At 37.8% G+C, this 20,481-nt stretch overlaps 1 protein-coding gene across 3 annotated transcripts in view; it reads right to left on the bottom strand.

Moving 5' to 3' along the window:
• The window catches only part of ZMYM2 (zinc finger, MYM-type 2), a 65,867-nt gene that overhangs the window by 20,760 nt on the left and 24,626 nt on the right, over nucleotides 1-20,481 (bottom strand). For all 3 annotated transcript variants that reach the window (XM_010851172.1, XM_010851174.1, XM_010851173.1), the window contains 7 exons: nucleotides 19,598-19,810; nucleotides 17,213-17,284; nucleotides 11,766-11,916; nucleotides 11,189-11,304; nucleotides 8,104-8,220; nucleotides 5,902-6,052; nucleotides 3,551-3,723 (listed from right to left, as the gene is read on the bottom strand). In XM_010851172.1, coding sequence (XP_010849474.1) covers nucleotides 3,551-3,723; nucleotides 5,902-6,052; nucleotides 8,104-8,220; nucleotides 11,189-11,304; nucleotides 11,766-11,916; nucleotides 17,213-17,284; nucleotides 19,598-19,810 — 993 coding nt within the window. The remainder of the gene's footprint in view (nucleotides 1-3,550; nucleotides 3,724-5,901; nucleotides 6,053-8,103; nucleotides 8,221-11,188; nucleotides 11,305-11,765; nucleotides 11,917-17,212; nucleotides 17,285-19,597; nucleotides 19,811-20,481) is intronic.

Genomic DNA, 20,481 nt, shown 5'->3' with positions numbered 1-20,481 from the left:
GAATCCGCATCAATAGAAAACCTTGTGAAAGACCATCATTCCTTACCAACACCAACACCACTGCCTCCCACTCATGAGATGGAACTCTTAGGAAAGCTTAACATGTCTACAGCATAAGAACTGAAGTATGACATGTTTCTGCTTTAACAAATATTGCATCATCATTCACTTCATGGCTTTCCCGTCACTGTAGAAAATCAAGGACTGTGTATTACTTTTAGGGGGAAAAAAGTTACTGTTTCAAGCAATCTAAGTAATAGGCAGAAACTAAATTATTAATTCAAAAATGTTAATCCCCCCTTGCAACTAATCTAAGAGCCCCTCTTCAGTAAGCCAGGGAAGGCCACTGGACAGACACTACACTCACAAAGCCCGTGACCTGTCGTGGACAGTTTGGACTGATGCACCCACATCCTTGAAACCTTCCACCCTCTTGTTCCCTACTTCACCAACCACACCTGATTTTCTAAGGGGGAACCATGAATGGAACGGAAATAGAAGATTTTATAGTCATTTATTTAAAAAAGAATGCAGAAATAAAAGACTGGGCACCGGGTACTATGCAAAGCATTGAAGTGTTAAGAATTCGTCAGTTATACCCAAAGGCACATTAAAAGCAAGAATATTAGGTACTTCCTTTCTAAATCTAATGTCAAAAAATGAGTAATTTTTAAAATCAATATTTCTAGCAGTTTATAGACAAAAAAGAAAAACACAGAAGCCCGAAATATTCTTCATTCAGTCATCCTTTTGTAACTAAGGCTTATTAAAATCTAAGTATTAATCTGACTACAGCTCAAAGTTCCACTACTCAACCATTAGGGCATTTGCTAAAGAATTTAACACTGTCACCCTTCCCTACTGGTTTTTAAAACAAATCAAAACCTGTACTAAAACCTGTAATTTGAAGAAAGTTTCAGAAAAGCTCCTTAGTTCTATTAAAGAGAGTACTAGGAAAGCATTCTTGGGAAACCATGGGACTTTTGAATTATCTTCGCTGTATATCAAACACCTACCTAGCTATCATTTTATTACAATACTAAATCCTTTTTCTCAAAAAAAATGTAAAACTTACAGGAATGAAAAGAACTATCCTCTCACCTGGTTTCACATTATGCTTGGAAACAATAACTTTGAGGAAAAGTAAAACCTACTTCCTTCTAAAGAGTTATCTGGGAGAAGAAGAAACATTAATTTTACTCTCACCATTTCCTGGTTGCATGATTTCAATGGTCTTTGTATTCTAATTTAGATGAGACAGTACTTAATTAACCTCTATCTTAAATCTAAAAGCAAACCACTACACAGACCTGCACAGATTATTCAAAATGTCTTGTCTAGCTAAACAAACATAGGCAGAAAAATTTTAAATATAGTATCAAATACTTAAACTTAGACAAAAATGTAAAGCCATTTACACTCTAGGTCATCTCCCAAACCAAAGAAGGAAGATGAGAAAAGGTGGAAACTAGGTGTGTGCGCTCTGCCGGGCTACCTGCTCTCATTAGTAAACACTCACTAATGAGGCACTTTTTATGGATTACTGGTCACATTGTTTAATGAACTAAAATCTAAAATTTTGAGTTCTTAAATTTAAAAAGTGGAAAGGGAGAGAGGTTCAAAAAAATGTAATTTGGTTGGGACTCAATTTAACACATTTTTCAAGACCACATGACAGTAACAGTGAATAAAGCGGACTCATGGTAAGTGCAGAAAACATAGATGGCTGAGGGAAGACTCACAGGCAGCGACTCTGAATCAGTACCGGCTGCCTCCACAGGGGCACAATGATTGATCAGGAGGGGCAACAGTCTCCTCATCTGGTAGGTTGTAATCCTACTGATTACATTAAAATCATCACTGCTACATGCCTCACAAACTTTTATCAAGTACCTTTACTCCTCCAATTAGCACAGTTTATAATAATGCTATGTCATACATTATACAAAGATATGCTGGGTTTAAAATAAAGCAAGAAATAATTAAAATGTTTAATGTATAGAATACTGACATTAAACGTAATTGTCACTAATTAACTATTCAACTTTCTGAAATGTACTGCCTCACTGAAATTTCATTACTGAGCACATAAAAACATGAGCTACAATTATCCTTTAAATAGACGACATCTAGAATAACTTGGTCTTCTGTCAAAGAATACTTCTTTGCTTCCCAAAAAAGAAAAAAGGAAACCAAAGGATTTCTATATTTTAATTACAGATAATATAAAAGAGAACAGAAAGAATCAAATCAAAGAAAGAAGCCACACAGAAATACAGTTCATGTGCTCTGAATAGAAAGCAATATCTTCTAACATATTTTTTAAAATCGAAGTTTTGAATTCACAATTACACAATTCAGCAGAAATCTGTATAATAAAATAATAACAGGGAAATACTTAGTACCACATGGGAACAACTTCTGTCTCAAACAATAAAACAGATGATGAAAAAGGTGACAGTAAGAATAAAATGGAGTTTCCACATTTGTGCCACTAAACACCTTCACTGTTTTCAAATGATCAAAAACTGATTTTTAAAACCTCTACATGATGTAAGAAAAGGTGTACTTGTGTGTGCTAAACTGAAACTGAGCATTTAAAGTCACTGAAGTAACATCTTCTGAGTGACGTCTCATCTGTAACAAGGTGCTGCTTCAGACGGAAAGGCATGTGTGTTCAAGTGAGTTAGTACTTATCCTGTGTGTTTCTAAAATCTGAACCTTAATTCTAAGGCTTAAAAAATAGAAACAACAGTAAAATAGTGACTAACTTTAAAACTGCAACAAAATCTTCGCCTATGACAACTTGTAAAGTATAACTTTTCTCTTTCTATTTAACATGCTTGTTACTATGTCAAGCTGTATATTCAAGACCTACATGGAGAATTCCTACAATTCTCTTACGTACTGTCACTTTACCACTAGTAGCTTTCATTAAGAGACTAAATTACTGTATATGTTTCAACAATTTTATTGTTAGTTTCTTTAGCAGTATTTCACAAATCTGAGGTTACAATGACATCTGGCCTTAAGTGCTTTAGAACTGTATTCACAGCAAAGCTTTAGCACTAACATGGTTTTCATCAGGTAATAGAAGTTTTTATTTGACTAAATAAAGCCCAAATTTATACTCATTTTCTTACTGAAAAAGAAATCAAAGCAATGGACCAAAAGGGGCTTCTCTTCTACTTTTTAAAAAGTAGGTATTTCTAAGACATTTACATATGTATTCACAATTTCAAGATAAACGTTTCTAGTCTCTATTCATCCAGTGTCCTTTCCATTTGAAATTCTTCAAAGATTCATAATCAAAGGGGGAGGGAGGAGGGGGAGAATAATATTTTAAAACACCTCCTGAGTATCTAAAACAATAACCTGCCAATATTCATAATTGATAAAGAACCCATCAAAAATATTTCTATTTAGTGAACTAATGACACACAAACTTTAGATAAATACTCCATGTTGTTAAACGACCCTACTGCAAAGACACACCCTGCTGAGGGAGTGATGCCTCAAGGCGTGGAGTGAGGCCGGCGGGGGTACTTGCCTTGTAGTACCAGTCCTGGAAGCGGCGGCAGCACTCCTCGCTGCAGAAGTCCCTCACCACACCATCCAGCTCCCTTGTCGCCCCCTTCTTACACAGCTGAGAGCAGTAATTGCAAGTCACGCACCTCAGTCCTAAACGCCTTGCAAAGTCCTGCTTGTACAACAGTTTGCAGCCTGAAAAATATAAGATTTTAGTATTAAAACAAAAACTGATTTTTAAGGTAAGAAAGAGTTGACATGTCAAATAGATCACTGGCTTTAGAAAAGTGTTTATAAATTCACACATAAAGTCCTCTTTTTCTCCTGATCAAAACTGTGAAATCTAGTGTGATCAACACTAGCCTGTGAACAGTGGAACAGAGCGTGTAATATTAGATTTAGAATATCATGCAGGTTCAAATAATCAATGTAGTAAGGCTTTCAAATCTGGTAATGACTCAGAACTGTTATACCTGCTCTGTGCAAATATAATCCTGCTTGAGTGTTATCAACACAGCACAAATGGGCATTTAGAGAACTGAAACATGGAGACTGTTGAGAGGCACTGAGCAGACATTCAGCTCAATAGGCATTTTAGCTCAAGTCTCTAACCTTACAAGTGTCTGTCACCCTAAAGGACCTTCAGGGAAGTAAAACTGGTTTAATGACTTGCCCACAAGAGCAGTGTTACTCTATTCTTTTATTAAAACACTTCCTTTACCTACTATATAAATGCATTATTTTAACTTACATTTAAATCTTCTTTACTCCCTGTATCTTTATAAGGATTAAATAACCTTCACACTTCTACTCATGATGTGCACCTAAGAATGAACTTCTGCTGTTGTATTTATGAAATCCTACCCACTCTTTAATAAGGATGGCAGCTGTTTGCTACGTAATTTACTAGGCCATTACTTATGAACCATCCTTATGACTTCTTTTCTATTACTGTGAACAATATTTTAAAACATGTTTAATATTTTACCTTTATTAGCTTTATCTTTCTAACTAGCTTTTGATGGTAGTACCAGGTATTACATGTTTTGTTATTTCTGACAGGTTCCAGCAGAGAACTAGGTGTAGTTAAGAGAAAGCACAAAATATATTATTAAACAGAAAAAAATACACATCCCTTTTAACCTTTTATTGCCCAAAGCTATAAGTTCCTCTAACTGAAAATTATGTTCTTCAATGTCAGTTATCTATTTGTTGCTAATTGTCCATCATTTCCATAAAATCTACATAATCCAAATGGTACAAGACCATTAATGTGTGTGCAAGCCCTTGACAAGGACATGTTCCAACTTGTGAATCACTGAGACTGCCACTGCACAAAAATTCAGGTAGAAGAGCTAAATTAATTTAGTCATTCTTTTCAGTGAAGCATATGTTACTTTTCATTAAGCTACAATCTTCACAGTAATCGTGACTGCTCTTCTCCAGGGGGCTGGACCCAAATGTGCAGGAATGCCTGCTGTAGGCAGCGCCGCCTGGAGTCATGGCCTCGTGTGTTGAAGACGCCTGATGATGGACTAAGAATCTTCTGATACTGCTGTTACTCTACTGCATTTAGGATCTCCCAACCCTGCTCTCGCCTCTAACCAGCAGAAGATGTCGACAGAAAAAGAGGATCCAGGAAGAAGGGGAAAAAAAAAACTGGGAAATAACAGATGAGGACAGCAGGTAGAAAAGCAGAGTCCAGTGCCTGGGGCCAAAGAATCGAAGGGAGAGCCACATATAATAAATAGAGTCCAAAGCCCATAGCTACAATCCTGATTCCTATCTCTGGAGAATCAGAATGAGGAAACGGAGTTCATCTCTATAACCTGCCGCCTGGGACCAGAGCAGCAAAAACTATACATTTAAAGAGGATTTCCGGATGTACTGTAACGAGGGCCAGCATCTCCCTGGCCTCCCAGACTGAAAACTTGGAGGTCTTTTCCGGCTATGGTGATGCCCGCACTGATACAGGGAATACCTCTGCAGACCAGCAGTCAACTGGGCAGGGAATGGAGCCAGTGGACAGTAACTAATCCACCTGGAAAATCAACTTTCAGATCACTATTTGCCTGTTTAGAAATGACCTGGTGTGGCAATGCTTTTCTTTTCTTTCACCCTCAAAACTTCCTTGTAATGGAAAAACATGTTATCAAATTCTTAGAGATCAAATACTGTGAGGCCCAGAGATCGAGCGATCTATCTACCTATAGTATTAGTAACAGTAGAAAAGCAAACAATTTTTTTGTTCAGCTATACTAAAATTATACCGCTACTCTGAACATATTTAGTGATAAAGTTTAAAAATATTTTGGCAAAAAATTAACATTAAATATTAATGAAAGTTATGAACAACACTGTATATACACTTGCCTTCACTACAGAAAGGTCTCTTAACGCCAGAGAAATTTACTGTTTCATGAAGAGTCTTCTCCTCTTGACAGTATTCGCAATATGTAACTATGCAATGCAGCTTCTTATAGTCATCTGAACAAGTTTTGCTGCAGAATTGATGAACTTTGTTCTAAATGCACAATGGGAACCTTGGTAAGTATATGACAACCACCTCAAGAACAAGTTTAAGAAATAAACAAGCCACTTTTACAGAAACAAAGTTAAATCATTACCTACTTAATGTTACAATCCTTAGTGATACATTTCCTATAATAGGCCACAGACACCTAATTTAACTAATTCACTGCTGTATTTAGATATAGCTCCACAAAATTCAATACCATTAACTACTCTAAAATTACTCAAAGAATAAAAGTGCAAGTATCAATAAGAAAAGGTGGCAGTCCAGTGTTGCTAACAGAACTGGAGAAATGGGAAAACAAAGGAAGGCACAACATGGGTAAGCTACAAAAAGATAAGAACTAGGACAATAATATGATTTTCACTTAAAAAGAAGTACTCTTTGTGGAGTACAGTCAAGTGGGCTCAGTCGCATTCCTGCCACAGCATTAACAGTAACAGCCCTAGTAGGGGCCACTGCACTGTGTGTGCCCAGTCTAAGCTGGTTCCCTTGAGTGGAATAGTAACAGCCCTAGTAGGGGCCACTGCACGGTGTGTGCCCAGTCTAAGCTGGTTCCCTTGAGTGGAGCAGGTTAATAATCACAGAGTTGTGTCTCCTGTCCCCAAACCCACCAGAGCCAGAGTGACTTCGCAAGTAGCCAGCTGAGCAGGGGTAAGGTAACATGTCCAGGGCGGCAGCCTTCCCTCTCTTACTACAGAGCACAGAGACGAGGTCCAAACCATCTGTCTGACACTCACAGCACTATCTAAAGACCAAGGGGACAAAGGCCAAGGTTTTGGAAACACCCCAGGAGTGAGACGAGCTGCCCTACAGGGGATAAGCCCTCCCAGAAGCCTGTCAACCGTGGGACAAGAAGCAAGAGGCCTATGGGACAGGCTCACTCAGCCTCGTATAAAGACCCACAGCTGGGAACGCAGAGTGGGCAGCACTAGCCTGGGGCTGCTGTGGGGACCCTGCTCACCCGGGTCGCCAGGCCCAGTGTGTGCAGGGCTCTTGGCTCCTGTGTGCGCTATGCTATGCACCCTCCCCTCCTTCTTCAGCACCCCTTCACTCCTTCCTACAGGCCTAATATCCTTCCTGCTGTGATTTAAAGAGGGGAACAGTCACTGAAAACCATCACTGGTGCCAATAACAGTCTCAAAGAATGACCAATTTAAATACCCTTAAGACAGCACTAAACAAAATAGCAAAACAAAAAAAATTTTAGGGGCTAAATAATGCAACCTCGGATTTCCAAAGTACTTCAGAAATCACGTGGTCCCGTTCTGGGGACCAGCTTCTGCCTGAGACTAAGACACCGGGGACAAGCCAAGAGCCACTAGTAGGTCTGGCTCAAGGTCAGCGGCTCTTAGCACTACATCTTGTGACCATCTTATCACACACTCCATGCCCTCGAAAACATGAAAGAATGACCGCAGGTGAACACAGCTCAAGAAGCTGCGTTTAGCCCGGGCCACCCTGTCCCTCCCTCCCTGCCTCCCTCCATCCACTCCTTACTGCCCCTTTCCAAAACAAACATTAATGCTCAGAGTTTCTGCTTTGGCGAAAAGATATGGCAAAGTAAATTAATACACCGGTGAAGACAAGGGTGGTTAAGAAAGGGAAAAAAAATTCATATTTGGATTCTTTGATAAAACACAACTATAAAATGTTACATCACAACATAAACCTAAGGCAGTATAAGATCCTACAGTTCACAGACAATGCTTATAAACACAAGGTGGGGAGAAAGGTGGGAACAGGAACACTCCACACAGAAGACACTGTAGGTATGTGACCAAGCAAAGACTCCTTACACTACCATGAACACAATGTGGAGTATGACTTCAGTGTGCTCTTTGACTTAAAAAGAAACAGGTCCTTTCCTGGTGCTATTCCCACATTAAAAAAAAAAAAAAAGCAAATAATCTAATCTTCACTAAATCTGAAAAATGAATCTTTATTCACTAGGAAATAGTTGCTCAAATGAAAATGCCATGATTACTATACTAGACTTTTACTGTAGCAGAAGATAGCATGCATAATAAAACATGACTTGCCTCCCATTCCAAGATTTCTGGCTTTGAACAGAAAGAGTTTTTGCAATAGTTGCACTTCAATTGAATATCACTTGGCGCTACAAACTGGCCGTTGGGAGACGACTGCATGCTGAGAGCCTAAAACAGAGCAAGAGACACCAAGTCTGAGGTGGTTTTACAAGTTTTATTTGTGACAACCATTGAGTACCAACTACATCCAGAAAATAATACACATCTTTAAGTTCTTATCTCCTCAACATATAGAATGACATTTTTGAATTTTGTCTTTAAAAATACTAGTATACTATTTAGTTTGATGAAACTGAATTTCATTTTTTACCACACAATTTCTATTAAAGATGAAAAAAGAAAAAAATATAAAGTTCAACTGTGATTTTTTCTTTAAGAAAATATAAACAAATAATAAATAGTGAGGTCGATCCACCAAGTCCTGAACCAGTAACGAAATACAGAAGAACGTAATTCCCAACTCTGCCTGTAACAGCTGATACTGCAATCATTTTCATTCCAAGTGCATCCGTGAAAATAGTCTTTTCATAATTTTTCTCGATGTTTTTTACATGCAATGTTGGGGAGGAAAAGATTTGTAGAAGGGGACAACAGAGGACAGGATGGTTCGCTGGCATCACTGACTCAATGGACATGAGTTTCAGCAAACTGTGAGATGGTGAAGGACAGGGAAGCCTAGCGTGCTGCAGTCCATGGGGTCACAAAGAGTCGGACATGACTGAGTGACTGAACAACAATGAATGGATAACCAGGAATTTCAGTTTCATTACACTTTAAAAAGTTAAAAGGATTTACAGGTTGAAGTGAGATAAGCAAACATGAGTGTCCCATGTCTTTAAGAATTTTCTACAGTTTGTTGTGATCCACACAGTCAAAGGCTTTAACATAGTCAATGAAGCAGAAGTAAATTTTTTTTTTTAACTCTCTTCTTTTTCTATGATCTAGTGGATGTTGGCAATTTGATCTCTGGTTCCTCTGCCTTTTCTAAATCCAGCTTGAACATCTGGAAGTTCACGGTTCACGTACTGTTGAAACCTGGCTTAGAGAATTTTGAGCATTACTTTCGTAGCATGTGAGATGAGCGCAACTGTACAGTAGTTTGAATATCCTTTGGCATTGCCTTTCTTTGAGACTGACATGAAAATTTACCCCTTCCAGTCCTGTGGTCACTGCTGAGTTTTCCAGATTTGCTGGCATACTGAGTGTAGCACTTGAACGGCATCATATTTTAGGATATGAAATAGCTCACCTGGAATTCCATCACCTCCACCAGCTTTATTCACAGTGACGCTTCCTAAGGCCCACTTGACTTCAAACTCCAGGATGTCTGACTCAAGGTGAGTTACACACCATGGTTATCCAGGTCATTAAGACCTTTTTTGTATAGTTCTGTGTATCCTTGCCAACTCTTCTTAATCTCTTTTGCTTCTGTTAGGTCTTTACTGTTCCTGTCATTTATCATGCCCATCTTTGCATGGAATATTCCCCTTGATGTCACCAATTTTCTTGGAGAGATTTTAGTCTTTCCCATTCTATTGTTTTCCTCTATTTCTTTGCATGTTCACTTAAGAAGGCCTTCTAATTTCTCCTCGCTATTCTTTGGAACTCGAGTTCAGAAAGGTATACCTTTCTCTTCTCTTCTTTCATCAGCTATTTGTAAGCCTTCCTCAGACAACTTTACCTTCTTACATTTATTTTTCTTTTGAATGTACAGTGCCTGACTGTACAATGTTACAAACCTCCATCCATAGTTCTTCAGGCACTCCATCAGATCTAATCCCTTCAGTCTATTTGTCACTTAAACTGTATAATCATAAGGGATTTAATTTAGGTCATGCCTGAATGGTCTAGTGGTTTTCCCTACTTTCTTCAATCTGAGCCTGAATTTTGCAATAAGGAGCTCATGATCTGAGCTACAGTCAGCTCCAGATCTTATTTTTGCTGACTGTATAGAGCTTCTCTATCTTAAGCTGCAATGGATATAATCAATCTAATTTCAGTACTGACCATCTGGTGATGTCCATGTGTACAGGCATCTCTTGGGTTTTTGGAAAAGGGGTGTTTGCTATGATCAGCATATTCTCTTGATAAAACCCTATTAGTCTTTGTTTTGTACTCCAAGGCCAAACTTGAGTGTTATTCCAGGTACCTCTTCACATCCTACTTTTCCATCCACTTAGAACAACAAAATAGAACCTTCCCCTTAAGAGTCAGATGTTACTCAAACCATCCTATTAAGAACACACTGCACAGCAGGCACTGAGCACAATGAAACTGTGTGAAAGTGAATCAAGAAAAATCTCACTGAAAAACAGAGCCAAGAAGCCTGGTCAGCTCACCCCACAGACCCCAGCAGGAGGGAGACTGTTTCCATGGCCATCAACAACTCAGATTCTCACCAGCCTCCAGGTACGGCTAAGTCACTTCAGTCGTGTCCGACTCTGTGCGACCCCATAGACAGCAGCCCACCAGGCTCCCCCATCCCTGGGATTCTCCAGGCAAGAACACTGGAGTGGGTTGCCATTTCCTTCTCCAATGCATGAAAGTGAAAAGTGAAAGTGAAGTCGCTCAGTCCTGTCCGACTCTTAGCGACCCCATGGACTACAGCCTACCAGGCTCTTCCGCCCATGGGATTTTCCAAGCAAGAGTACTGGAGTGGGGTGCCATTGCCTTCTCCAGCCTCCAGGTAACTTGGGCTCAAAACCACCCCCAAGGCAACCCTAACCCTCCTTTGTTCTCCAGACTTGTCTGTGGTGCCTCCTGATTGGCTATTCCCAAATGAACTCGATTTTGCTGGCTAGACCACCTACTCTTTTGTTTTAAAGGTTGATAACTAAAATATATTTTCCTTCAAGATCAGTATCACAAATAACAGTTAAGAAGCCAATTTGAGTACCCACACTAAGTAGATCACTGGTAAAGTCAAACCTGCTCTAGCCCAGAATCGCCACCCTCCAATCTGACCGTCAACAATATCATGTAAAACTTAGCATGTTAAATACAGATGAAGTCATGTCACAGTGTTCATTTTCTACCTATATTTTATCAGAAGCATTAAGCAAAATAAAAAACAAACCTGGAATTTAGCCACACAACTGGAATTGCAAAAGTTATACAACTTTCCATCAGGCATTGTGGCTTGATACTGAGGTAAAGAGTTCCGCTTACAAAAATGGCAAATAATTCCCAAACCTAAGAGAGAAAAAGTATGTATCAGATTTTTTATGAAATAGCCAAGGTTTTTCCTAAAAATCTTAACTGACCTCTCAGACTAGTCTACTAATGAAACTTTCTATATATTATTATTTTATTAATTTCTGAGATTAATTGCACCTTAAAAAAATACTGTCATAAAAGAGTCTGATACCATGTCTCCAAAACAAACACAGATACATGAAACAATCTCAGTTTTAGATAATGTTTAAATGGAAAAACAATTTTAGCTAAGAACACAGGCATGGACAAACTCCACACCAATATTTTAAAAACTAAATTATCAAAACCATTAAAAATTTTTTACATTAACAAAGTTTAGTGTGATGATAAAAATAAACCATTTATGTGGTTTAAAATGAGCATAAAAAGAGAAGACATAGTTAAGAAATTATTAATGTTATTAAAGTTCTTAAACTTTCCAAATACCTGAAACTTACTTTGTGATTTTGCATATTTTGTCTTGTGACTGTTCATGCAAGCAGTTGAACAATATGGCTCCATATACCCATTAGGACCTATACACTGAGTCATATCAAAAAACCTGCACTGTGTTCGGCAACCAGTACAAGTGGTCAGTTTTCCATATTTCTAAAAATTGAAACAAAAAGAAAATAAAGAATTTAACTAGAAAAGTATTTTTCATTATACTTTTTCTCTCTGTAAAACAATTTTGTTCATCTCTAATCAGGCTTAGTGGGTCAAAAGTCTTCATCTGAGGCTGAGTTTACTGCAATGCAGCTATACTAGGGTCAAACAAAAGTATAATCTAAGTCTCCTTCAAAAATAGTGGTTTTCCCTATTAAGTTAAACCAAATCATTACACATAAGTAAACAGAAACTGAAAATCTAAGGCAAAAAATCTAAGGTTTATCTGTTCACCATGATGACACACTTCCTCGTCTTATGGTAGAAAAAATTAATGAATCCTAATAATCAAACAACTACAGTCCTTCAAAGGAATAATTTGAAGATGTTAAATACTTTTTCCATTGAGCTGCTGCTATTTCAAGCACTCTGATACTTCCCTTAAAACTGATTTACCACCATTCTACTACATTTAAAACCTCATTCAACCAACATAAAACACAGAAACATTTACATTTTTTAATTAAAAACTTCATTCAAAATTATTTTTGGTTATTAAAGTTAATAATTAAGTCGATAGGTAATAATAAAGTCAATTGTGCCAAACATGAATACTGCCAACCCTGTATAGTTGAGAGAACAAGGAGAGAGTGAAGTTCAAGGGAAGGCACAGGAGGCCCACTCTGGAATCTACTGGACAAAAACAGCATCACTGCACAGTCTCCAACAACACACCCAGAGGCTGGTGTGTCTGTATACAAGAATCACCCTGAAGTCAAACAAAACTAAAGGCAAACCTTTAAGTGCAACTTTTATTTGATGTTTTTTTTCTGAGTGGTAACAGAATTATCATAATCAGTTACATCAAACGTCACATTTCACAACGCAAAGTAATCATCTTTTCAGTCCTCTGCATTTGCAGACACAAGCTCATCGCATGGAAGGGACTTGAGCATCCATCCTTCCACATGATGTTTAGATTGTTTCCCTTATCTTCGCACCCAACACCACGCAGTACAATATGATGATATAAGAAGGCCTCAGGACATTCCATGGACAAACGAATAAGAGATGTCAGGGGAAAACGACAATCAGGCCAAAAGTAACAAAAAATGAGCAAACTGCATGGATAAATTTCACAAATGCCACAGGATTTGAGAAAACAAAATAATAAACTGAAGGTAAAAACATTAGGCAAAAACAACAACACCGATAAAAAAAGAAAAACTTCCTCAGCATACAACAAATGGAAAAGTTATGAGAAAACAGCTATTTACATTCCAGGAATGCATGTCATATTCATACTGGTTCCTTATTTACTCAAACACCTAAAGGAAGCCATAAACATTACTTCTCAAAGTAGAAACCAACTCATCTCTTTATTCAATCTCTGAAAGGCTCAAAAAAAAAAAAACCCAAAAAACAAAAAACCGAAAAACTTATCAACAGCAAAAGAACGCTAACATGGAAAAAAAGTAAGAATAACTGCAAACCTGTTAAGTCTAATTATGATTCTCCCAAGGTTACAGGACAACAGAGGAAAAGGCTGGTTTTTTGTTTGGAACGAAATATGTTTTCCTGGAGCTTAATAATTTACATTTTATATAGGAAGAAAAAAAAATCAGTAAGACAAAGAAAAAAGAAAAGAATGTTTAAAATCTGGCACTACAGCACAAATAGGGAATACTAAAAATATCAGACACCTGCCATTGTGTCACAGATCTACACAGAGAAAAGCAAAGTGGCTCTCAGCAGTGGACGTGAGACCTCCACAAGGCAGCTCCTAGGAAGAACTGTCTTACCAACATAACCAAGGCTCAATCATCCACTCTAACCTACATTACATGTTTTAACTTATCAGAAATATCCTTCAAGTTGACAATGAGTTCACTGTCAGAATGGCTAAATATCAATCATTAGTAACTTTTAAGACATACCAAAAAAAAGTAGATCAATTAACTTGGGTCAAGTAAACAAGAAGCTGAAAAAAAAAAAAAAAAACAAGAAGCTGAGCAACTGGTCCCCACTAAGAAACAAGTTTTATGTGAAGACACTGAGAAAGACAGAATCATCAATACTGAGAACACTATAACAGCCACCTTTACGTTTGCCACTATTTCAACCCTGAAAGGGCCCACCTAATGGGAGAGTGAGAAGGTAATGGCACCCCACTCCAGCACTCTTGCCTGGAAAATCCCATGGACGGAGGAGCCTGGTAGGCTGCAGTCCATGGGGTCGCTAAGAGTCGGACAGGACTGAGCGACTTCACTTTCACTTTTCACTTTCATGCACTAGAGAAGGAAATGGCAACCCACTCCAGTGTTCTTGCCTGGAGAATCCCAGGGACGGGGGAGCCTGGTGGGCTGCCATCTATGGGGTCGCACACAGTAGGACATGACTGAAGCAACTTAGCAGCAGCAGCAACGGGAGAGTATTATCAAAAAAGACATACACTGCCATGCCGTGTTTTCTCTGCTTCCTATGTAAACAATCAACATAATCATATTTAAATGTCATGCTTCTATAAATATGCACTGAGTGGTTTAAGGAACAAAATTAAGTGAAACAAATTCCCAATTATTACACTCCCCGTTCAGGCATGGGGGAAACCTACTTATAAATTCAGTAAAAAAAAAAAAAAAAGTATGAAGAAGATCTGATTGAAACAGCACTGGTGTAAAAGGCAAAAATTATGGGGTATTTGTGGCAAATGGACTCATTTCCAGTCTACTCACTGAAAAAAAGTGCCTTATTAACCAACTCCACATGAATATAAAAATCGATCACATGATTCCAAAACTTTCCCATTTTTTCCTTTACTATGTAAGCAAAATATCTCATTTATTACTTTTTTAACCAAGCGAGTGGACAGCAGTGGTAGGTGCTCAAGCAATAAAGGTTGGATGGACTTGTAACTGCGAATCTAACCCAGGAAATGGGCATGTGTGTGGCTGCACAAAACCAACTCCTGGCCACGTCCAGAAACAACTGAAAGCTAACTTCTGTCTGCAACACCACATGGAGAAACATACCCCTTCAAATTCATTAACATCCAACCGACCGACATGCAGCTCTGTTTTTCATTTCCATTAGAGGCAATAAACCACACTAGTTAGCAGAACATGTGACTTTGTCAAAAATAAAAATCCCCAACTTTTTATCTATATTGGCAGGTGTATCAATGTATCACAGATGTCAACCTCAAAAAACATTATAGTTATTAAACACTATACCTTACTACTTAATGCATTAATACCACGTGCATAAATCACATTTCATTTAATACTTTTAAAACTATATTTTGAATAACTGGTCCTATTTGTAATCATAGGTATTTTATTTATGCATCTAACAGCATTCTGAGAATCCATCTAACTGTGTTACCAAAGGAGTCCAAAGTATAAGAACAGTGAAGAACTAAATCTGTGGAGGAGAGGCAGTGGTAAACTGTCAACAATGACATGATATTATACTAATTTCTATATTAAGTGAAGATTAAGAGATAAATTCAAGCAAACCTTGTACTTCATTCATTCAAAAAAAACCCTGAAATTCTTCCTTCATGTTGAAAGATGTTTGTGCAGAAAAATAAAGATCTAAAAAATTTACACACCATCATGCTTGACTTTTCTTCACTATTGTATAGCTTACAATTTTTCTTTCAATACATATATACTAGTTTTGCAATTTTTAGAATTTTTCTAATTGACAACAGATGCTAAAAATAGTGAGAAGTTTGCTGAGCAACATGATATTTCCATAGTATAAAATACATCCCCTCAAAATAACTTATATATGGAGGGAAAAACAGCAACTGCCCTGGAGAAATGGGACAGCGCCCCCTTGACCGAGTGAGCCAAGCCAATGCACAAGAGTGGACAGCAGACATCACGTGCCTGCTGGTCTGACGCTGCACAAGGATGTGTACTGCTGCCTAGGTATTCGTGCCCACCATGCACCACCTCAGTGTCATCCTGAGAAAACAGCAGACAAACCTAACTCAAGGGCACTTCACCACCTGTCGTGCAGTGCTCAGAAATATCAAGGTCACGAAAGACCTTGGGACCAGACAGACCAGGGACCAGTTCAGAAGTCCCTTATATAAAATGGTATAGTATGCACATCTCCCTCAATTACGTATAATAACTAAAACAATGTAAATGCTATGTAAACAGCTGACAGTGTGCAGCAAATTTAACTTGTGATTTTCGGAATTTTTTGCCACACCCCCACCCCCAACACATTTTCAGTCAATTGAATCCATTAGATGCAGAACCTGTGGATATAAAGGGCCAACTGTATAACTCTGTAAAACATAGAAAGTTTATATAAAAAGGACATATGAAAAGAGCCACTATGATAAATATGCTGATATACTCAAGAAACCCATGGAGGAACATGAACATAATGCGGCCAGAAATAGAGGACATAAAAAAGACCCAGACAGAACCTCTAGAGATGACACAAAGGCCAAGCCAAAATCTACACCACACTGAACTAACAGTTGGTTAGAAACAACTGAGTAAAACCAGTAAAACCAAAGATACAATAGAAAGTCTCTAGTAGGAAGCAAGAAGGAAAACAAGACTTAAAAAACCTCAATAAATAATGAATGAGCCACTGCGACCAGGGGCAGGAGCAGGAAGTCTAGCACACCTGGAACTAGGGTCTCAGGAGGAGAGAGGGAGAAACTGAAAAAAAGGTTTCTTTAAATAATGGCTTATGACTCTGGATTAGATGTTATATAAATCTTTTTTCCAATTTGTTATAACAGACATTAATGAACAAATTTTGAATAAAGTCTATAGATGAACCAAACAGCAGTATTAAAAATGTCTTATTTTGATCGCTGTACTACAATCTTAATTACTGTTAATTGTATACATTTATTATTCAAATACTAATTTACTCATGCAGTTTAACAAATATAGATTTGGAAACAGTTTTTGAAAGAAAGGGGTTTTTTCCCCCTCTTTCAGGTAGGTCCAAGAGAAGGACTTTTATATTCTACATTTAAATGCTCACTGTGGTCAAGGACTATGAGTTAAAAATCTGTATCTTAAACTAATTTTTAATAACATAAATACCTAAAATCAATAGAATACATCATAAGAAAACACATAATATTTAGTGAAATGAAAGTTTGTTTGTCTGAAGAGATAAAACGATCATCATCATAACAGATTTTAAGTTCAGAAATGGTAATATGCTTCCAAATGCACATGATTCTCAGACACACAATAAGGCAGTAGCAGCATGTGTCACGTGGAGGCCATGGCCAGGCCACATTCCCACTTACCTCAGGCTGCGTGAGGAAAGAGTCTGGTGTGTGATCTCGAACCTCCTTCAGGAAGCCTGGATGGCTACCTACCTAAAAGAAGATTTTAAAAGGCTTTATTTTTTTTTTTTGAAGGATAATTGCTTTACAGAATTTTGTTGTTTTCTGTCAAACCTCAACATGAATCAGCCATAGGTATACATACATCCCCTCCCTTTTGAACCTCCCTCCCATCTCCCTCCCCATTCCACCCCTCTAGGTTGATACAGAGCCCGTTTGAGTTTCCTGAGCCATACAGCAAATTCCCATTGGCCATCTATTTTCCATATGGTAATGTAAGTTTCCATGTTACTCTTTCCACACATCTCACCATCTCCTTCCTTCTCCCCATGTCCATAAGTCTATTCTCTATGTCTGTTTCTCCAAGGCTGCCCTGCAAATAAATTCTTCAGAACCATTTTTCTAGATTCCATATATGTGCATTAGAATACAATATTTATCTTTCTTTCTGACTCACTTCACTCTATCTAATAGATTCTAGGTCCATATAAAAAGATATAAAGAAAGGCTCCCAGACTGAAAGGTCAACAAGCAACCTGCAAAAGCTGATTCTTAATTACCTATTTCGTGACTTAAAACAACCTCATCCAACTTTACAAATGCCTGTCTGCTCTGTCCTAGTGCCAACGCCCAGCTTACAGAATAATTATTACATAACTTTAATGATCCTATAGAAAAATAAGGCTCAGATGATGGTCAGTATTTTTAACTAAGGTATGTACATTATTTTAGACATTGATGCTACTTGCACACTTAGTAGTCTAAGTCTCACTTTAATATTCGTTCTGCTGCCTGCCACATGGGAGATCTGGGTGCGATCCCTGGGTTGGGAAAACCCCTGGAGAAGGGAGAAGCTACCCACTCCAGTATTGTGGCCTGAAGAATTCTATGAACTATACAGTCCCTGGGGTCACAAAGAATCGGACACTACTGAGCAACTTTCAGTCAGTCAATCAATCTACTGCAGTGGTCTGGAACTGAACCCAAACATCTCTGAGCTGTGCCTGTGCCAGGTTATTCACCATTGGTTATCTGTAGCAGCAAAACAACGGAGATAACGCAGTACCATCCACAGCAAAGTAACGAAATAAACAACAGTTAGCCCAGTGTAGTCTTGTATACTGGTGACCACTGGTTCTTGGGAGGTGAGAGGAAACACCATAATCCACATGGCACCAGCATAAAATGAACATGAAGTCAGCAAGGGAGACACGGATGCACTCCATTACGTACGATATCGCCACCACACAAATACAGTCATGGAAATAACTTCAAGAGCACAGATAACATTAAAATATAATAAAATAATTAGGAATTTCTAAGTTTTAAGTATTTATTTTCTTTGTTTTCAATACTCTGTGTCTCCCTCCACCCCAAATATATTATCTTTAAGCCCTTACTCCCAATGAGACTGTATCTGGAGCAGGGGCTTTAGGGAGGCAGTCAAGACTAAACCAAGTCCTACAGGACACTCTTTCTCCTGAGCACAGAGGAAAGACCACATGAGGACACAGAGAGAAGGCTCCCTACAAGTCTGGCAGAGTGGCCTCACCAGTCACCCTGGAAGGGCACCTTGATCTTTAAGCCTCCAGAACTGTGAGAAAGAAAATTCTTGGCTGTCTGAACCCCTCAGTATTTTGTTATGGCAGTCCTAGCAGATTAATACAAATGGAATTTATAAGTTTCTCAAACTTAATTTTTAACAATGGGTTAACAACCAGCTCACAAAATACCTAAAAACTAAGCCATGAAAAAAAGAAGAATAAGGAATATATTGACAGGGGATGCGTCCAAGATACAAATGTACAGTAAAAGCACATAACCGTATGCTCCCTTTTGTACAGGGGAAAAAAGAGAAACTAAGAACAAATTATTTCCTTAACTTTTCAGAAAGAACAGAAAAGAAAATACTATTAAAAATTGATATGTATAAAGAATAAGTAGGAACCAACAGAAGAGAGAAATGGGGCCAACTTCTGACTTTTGAAATCATTAAAAAATAAACTAGATCAAAAACATCTTAAATTTCAAATTAGTATTACAAATAAGATAATCATTCCTAAGCATTAACAATCTGAAAAATCGTATTTGTGACCCCTCTCCACCACCTAAAAAAAAATTCAAAACAAGAATCACTGTGGTAAGCATTTACCTATGGTAAAATCACAACCTTATTTCCAACCATCTACATATATTTCCACATTTATCTGAGATAAGGTTATCTCTAAGATGTTAAGACAATAATGGAACTAAATGAGATCCCAAGATAAATCTGGTTACTAAATGCTGTTAAGAGTAAAACTATTACAGCAATTTAAAAACACACTCAAACCAGTGGTGAATTACCTGCTTGTATTCACTGACACAACTCTGGCAGCAAAACCTCTTCTGCTGACCATCAACAACCAGGACATTGTTCCCAGCTCCTTTGCTGGGTAGGTACTCGCCGCACTGCTCACAGCAGTTCATTATAAGGCCATTAGCCATCCTGTATCTGTTAAAGCAATGGTCACTGCACAGCTTATGAGTCATGTTTTTAAAGCTAACTTCATGGCGAATCTGAAAGAAAAACAACAAGCAAAATTTTAAAACACAAATTAATACACAACATGTAGCTTAAGTCACAAGGTGCTTCAACAAAAAGAAAATACCTCTATTTTTCTATGTAAGGCTTGTTTAAGAAAAGGGCAAAACAAAGTACATTTCATTTTTAAACTTTTCTTTAATAAACACACGGAATACACGTATGGCAGGAAGCAGGGAGGACCACCAGGATCATAATACAAGCTTCTCTAGAGGTCTCTATAAGTGATAGGAAGCAACCCAATCTAGGTAGTATAAAACTTCTAAAACAGATTGGAAATCTTTAGCTAAATCCAAACGGAAATATAAATAAAGTACATTGCTATACAGAATAGGGAGAACTATTATAAATAATCCAAATAAGGATGGATACACAGATTTCTTTTTATTTCATAAAATGCCAAAACCATAATATATTTTTAATGAAATCCTCCAAAATATCCCCACCACTTATTTCACTGCTTAGACAAGATTGTTGCCTCTCGTTTGAAGCTTAGCACCGTTTAAACACTATGGTTTAGTCTGTGAGTGCTCCCAACATCAAGGAAAAAGTCAACTGATGCTATATTTCAGTTTTTTTATAACTACATAAAGGGATAGTTATAAGACAGATTTCATATACCCTCACTTTTAAGGAAACATACACT

This window comes from Bison bison, unplaced genomic scaffold (assembly GCF_000754665.1).
Source record: "Bison bison bison isolate TAMUID 2011002044 unplaced genomic scaffold, Bison_UMD1.0 scf7180017864299, whole genome shotgun sequence".
Classification (NCBI taxonomy): domain Eukaryota; kingdom Metazoa; phylum Chordata; class Mammalia; order Artiodactyla; family Bovidae; genus Bison; species Bison bison.
The sequence above is the reverse complement of the archived record's forward strand: the minus strand, read 5'-3'. Positions and strand labels throughout refer to the sequence as shown.